Below are 5,197 nucleotides of genomic sequence, written 5' to 3' on the forward strand. Positions count from 1 at the left end.
GAAAATTATAATTTTACTTAAAACAAAATGAATCTGTGAAACAGTTGGGAAATAATCAAGATATACAGAAGATTATCAAAGCCACACATTTTGAATTTTTGAGAATAATCGCATAAAAGGAAAGTTTGTCAGGTTTCTTTTTAGTTAAATTACTTTTAGGGATTTATTCTTTTTCAAATTCACAGAAAGTAAAAAAAACATTCAAAATGGATTTAAGTCGATTATATTCAAATATATAGCGGTCTATAACTTGTATTATTATTATTATTGATAACTTCATTTGAAGTCAGTTAACAATAAGGTAATACAAATAAGATGATATTTTAAATGATATAAGGTAAACATGTATGTAGGTAATCTAAAATGTTTCCATGCGAGAACTAAGAAAGAAATGTGTGAAAAGCACTGATTAAAGTTCATTTTTAGTCATCAAAACAATAAAGTGAAATGTTATATATTTACTTTGTGTTGAAGGACCTGAGGCAGTGCTGCCCTCTGCCGGCAGAATGTAGTTTTACAAGAACAAGGTTTCATTTTACTGTGAAAATTCAAACCTAAAACCCTTTAAGAAATCTACAAAATGTTCATCTTCATTCTCAAAATGTTGACTTTATTCACGAATGTTCACATTTTTACTCAAATATTTTTCTCAATTTCTTCCACAATTTCTTTCTCATATTTTTTAGGATAATCAGATTTTCAAATTTTGAATTATTTTCATAAATGTTATCTCCAATTTGAATTCATTCTGGATTTTCCCGAAAAATTCTCAAATGTTCAACTTTATTCACGATCTTTCTACTTCATTCTTTAAATGTATATAAGTATATACTTGGCATATCAACGTCTTTATCGACATTTCTGTTTCTATAGTCTTTAATCCCGATTATTCTTTTATCCCGACATGTCGACTAAATTCTCAGCATTTATGACTTTACTTTCAAATGTAGTTTTCTCACATTTTCAACGTTATTCTCAAAAAGTGGACTTTATTTTTTAAACGTTTCTCAAAACAGAACCCCTCTTGATTCCCTCATGTCCGGCACTAATCCTTGTCCCTATACATCAGATTTAGAAAAACGTATCAGTAGAAACTGTATTCCCACAGTCTGTTAACGAAACGCTAACGGCTTCGTGGGGCTCTACCTTTCGGCGCTGATCTTGTACCGCAGGACGAAGTATGCGATGAGCCTGAGCGAGAAGAAGAAGATGGCGAGAATGATGAAGTCCAGGTACAGTTTGGCGTCCAGCATGTCCAGCTCCTTCAGGATGGCGTCGGACTTCTGGAAGTGGCAGGTTTCTGCGGCGTCGCAGTGCAGGTCCTCGCGGTCCAGACTGTAGATGGACAGGATGACGCCCTCGAAGCCGTACCTGGAACACGGACAGGAAGCAGATTGGTTTGAAACCCGCAGACATGTTTCAGATCAGCGTTGAATACGACAATACAAGTTGAGATCTTTTGCAATAAACCTGTGATGTGCAATATATACACTTCTCTTCTTCTATGCAATAATCATAAACATTTTTATGTGCAAAACGTAATAATAATTAATAATAATAATTCATTCTATTCTAAGGAAAGGTTTAAGACAGTACAAAAGGACCGTCACAGGGAACACAAAGGGAAACATAATATCTCAAAACCTTAATAAATGTGCTTAGCTATTTCAATTCTGCTAATTATACACTGAATAAATAGTAGAATCTCATAGAAAGGAGTTTTTCTTCATATTAGATTTTTTTTTAATCAGTTTTTCAGGCCTAAATTCCACCTTTTTTTGTGAAAGTATATGCAAAGTGTCATTATATCACGATGAGATACTTCTTCTCTCTGTGCTGTAAGGAAACAGCGCCCCCACCTGACGTAGGAGATGTATGACATCCACTGCAGGTACCAGGGGATGGTGTCGAAACTGACAAAGAAACCAGAAAACAGAAGAACTGGGATCACTGTGACCGGACCAACAAACGTCGCCACCTGCAGGACAAACAAACCAGGAGAGACATTTAAATACACCAACGTTACGGATAACAGGTTCAGGTGGGTTCAGGTACAGGTGAGATAATGTGAGTTCAGGTACAGGTGGGTTTAGTTACAGGTAAATTCAGGTACAGGTGAGTTCAGGTGCAGCTGAGGACAGGTGGGTTCAGGTACACGTGAGATAATGTGAGTTCAGGTACAGGTGGGTTTAGTTACAGGTGAGATAATGTGAGTTCAGGTACAGGTGGGTTTATGTACAGGTGAATTCAGGTACAGGTGGGTTTAGTTACAGGTGAGTTCAGGTGCAGGTGAGTTCAGGTACAAGTGAGTTAATGTGAGTTCAGGTACAGGGGAGCCCAGGTTGGTTTAGGCCTACAGTACAGTAGAAACGATAAAGACCAATAGAGCATCCTAGGATTACACAATAGACTAAAGAATAAATGAAAAATCTCTACAAAAGACCAACAAACTACAAAAACAGAAACTTATTGACATGTTGGTTATATACACAAAGAAGGCTTCAAATGTATTCAGTATTGTATGAACATGTTTTAAATGGGGTGTGGAAGTCACATCCTCTAGGGGGGTCCGGAGGTAAGCCCCCCGGAACGATTTGTTTTAACATTTTAAAGCAAAATGCTTCAATCTGGTGCACTTTGAGCAGAATTACTAGAGACCTGATCTAGGGGGTACAACTCTAAACACCCATATGAAAAAGATCAAATAAGTATGTGAACATAACCAATAACCTACCATAGCCAATAACAAATAAATGTAACGTATTTTATTTTGGTTGTTCATTTATATCTTATTTTACCCAGTTAACATTTATTTATTTATGCTTTTTTTTTTTTATATCTCCAGTTTGAAGGATATTTTTGGTTTACTGTCCTATAGTATACATTGGAATGATTTGAAAACATGTTTTTATTTATCCTAATAATTATAAAGGAGTGCCTTTGAAATATTTGTTTACATAAATTGTGATCAAACCGTTTGAGACCCTACTGAGATAACTTAGACTAAAGTGAACTATCTGACCCTCAGAGAGTCCTTTACCTCACTGAGCCTCTCAGTCTGACAGGAGAGCTCTCCCTCTACCTTCTTGTAGAAACAGCTTCTTATATTTGTTAGCGCAGCTAGCACCAGATGCTAACAACAACAATAGTCGGTACCGGGGCTCCCTCTCTCTCTCTCTCTCTCTCTCGCTCGCTCCCACGCTCGCACTTTGGCTGTGAGCTGCGGGCGCCTGATAAGCCAACATCCCCCACTTTCATCACTGACAGCGCCCATCGTACAGGGCAAATGAAAAGTGTAACCGGGGTGAAAAGAGTGTTACCTTGACTTAATTATGAATGTTGTTACATCAAGGCTGAAAATTAGTTTGAGCGCAAAATCAGGATGAGTACAAAATGCTTTTTTCCCTCCCAGAGCTACCAGCGCTGCGCCCCACCAGATCTGGCGCCCTAGGCGACCGCCTATGTCGCCTATGCCAAAAACCGGCCCTGGTTACAGGTGCAGGTGAGTTCAGGTACAGGTGAGTTCAGGTTCAGGTGAGTTGAGGTGAGTTCAGGTACAGGTACAGGTGAGTTGAGGTGAGTTCAGGTACAGGTGAGTTCAGGTACAGGTGAGTTCAAGTGAGTTCATGTACAGGTGAGTTCAGGTGAGTTCAGGTTACCTGCAGCGAGGTGGATGCGGCTCCGATGAGCAGCCCCAGACTCTGAGCCACCAGCGAGGTGAGGACCCCGAGAGACAGGAAGAGGAAGAAGCGTCCGGCGTCTGGAGGCTGAGCCGTCATCCAGTACACGATGCTGCAGTACACCACCGGGAACACCACCTGGACATCATTTTACAAAACACTTGTTTTTATTATTGCTAACAAATTAATTGAGAAAAGTGAAACCGTAAACCCTCTTAAAACGTCAGAATCTTAAAAAGACGTGCAACATTTTTATCCAAATCTTTACTTTATTCTTGATTTTTTTTTTTCTCAATTTATAAAACAAAGTGTTCTCAAAAAGAAAAATTCTAGATTTTTTGTTTTTATTATGAAAAAAAAAATCTGAAATGTTTACATTTTTTCTGGAATCTTAAAATATATTTTCCATTTTCAATTTTTTTCAAAATGTTCTTCAATTTGTAAAAATAATTATCAAATGTTCTACTTTTTTCTCAAATGTTTGACTTTCTTCCCAAATGTTCAAATGTGTCCTCAATTTTTGTAATAAATATTTTTCTCAGACGTTCAAATATATTCTCAAATTGTAATCTACCTGGAACGGGACGTCCGCCATGGTCTTGGCCAGGTAATACGCCTTCAGACTGTACCAGTAGTTCAGGTGTTCCCTCAGAAACACTCCCATCTCCAGAGGAACTGAGGAACAAACAACAATCACACGTCAAACACAAAATACTTTCAGATTTCTCCTAAAGAAAACACATATCCACCAACGAAGAAGAAGCGAGTATAAGAGGAGGGAAACATTTAGAAGTTGTAAATATTAAAGGTAAATGGTGTACTTTTACTCCACTACATTTATTTAATACCTATAGTTACTTTACAGATTTTAATGCAGGACTTCTGCTGTAACAGAGTATTCCTACATTCTGGTAATTTACTTTGACTCAAGTACAATATCTGAGTACTTCTCCCCACTCTGTAGTTCTATGACTCCACAGGGTAGAAGTGTAAGATAGTGTGAGAAGATACTCACTCACTGATACTCTCTTAAAGTACTAGTACCTCAAACTGCGGTGTGATACTTGTGAATGTGTTGTTGGGACTCACATGTGAGCACGGTGGGCATCAGAGCAGCGAACATGAGGAACAGCATGGAGAAGAAGAGGAAGCCCGAGTTACTGAGGACCTTCTTCGCCTCGTTCCCGATGCCCAGGTACAGCAGACCAATCAGAACGCCGATCCCGATGTGAGAGGAGATCCTCAGGTTAGTCAGCACCTGCTCCACCAATCAGAGCGGGGGTTAGTTACTGCAGCTTTTACACAACTCAGCATTTAGTCCTAACACCCTGACATGAGTCAGCATTATAAGTACTGAAACCCTGACATGAGTCAGCATTATAAGTCCTAACACCCTGTCATGAGTCAGCATTATAAGTCCTAACACCCTGACATGAGTCAGCATTATAAGTCCTAACACCCTGACATGAGACAGCATTATGAGTCCTAAACCCTGACATGAGTCAGCATTATAAGTC

The 5,197-nt window shown here is 38.8% G+C and overlaps 1 protein-coding gene across 2 annotated transcripts in view; it reads right to left on the reverse strand.

Moving 5' to 3' along the window:
* Positions 1 to 364: 364 nt before the first annotated feature.
* Positions 365 to 5,197, reverse strand: part of abcg1 (ATP-binding cassette, sub-family G (WHITE), member 1) — a 25,490-nt gene continuing 20,657 nt past the window's right edge. For both annotated transcript variants that reach the window (XM_034138483.1, XM_034138482.1), the window contains 5 exons: positions 4,770 to 4,938; positions 4,255 to 4,355; positions 3,660 to 3,818; positions 1,860 to 1,978; positions 365 to 1,371 (listed from right to left, as the gene is read on the reverse strand). In XM_034138483.1, the coding sequence (XP_033994374.1) occupies positions 1,143 to 1,371; positions 1,860 to 1,978; positions 3,660 to 3,818; positions 4,255 to 4,355; positions 4,770 to 4,938 (777 nt within the window). In that variant the 3' untranslated portion in view covers positions 365 to 1,142. The remainder of the gene's footprint in view (positions 1,372 to 1,859; positions 1,979 to 3,659; positions 3,819 to 4,254; positions 4,356 to 4,769; positions 4,939 to 5,197) is intronic.

This window comes from Trematomus bernacchii, unplaced genomic scaffold, assembly GCF_902827165.1.
Source record: "Trematomus bernacchii unplaced genomic scaffold, fTreBer1.1, whole genome shotgun sequence".
NCBI classification, from domain to species: Eukaryota; Metazoa; Chordata; class Actinopteri; order Perciformes; family Nototheniidae; genus Trematomus; species Trematomus bernacchii.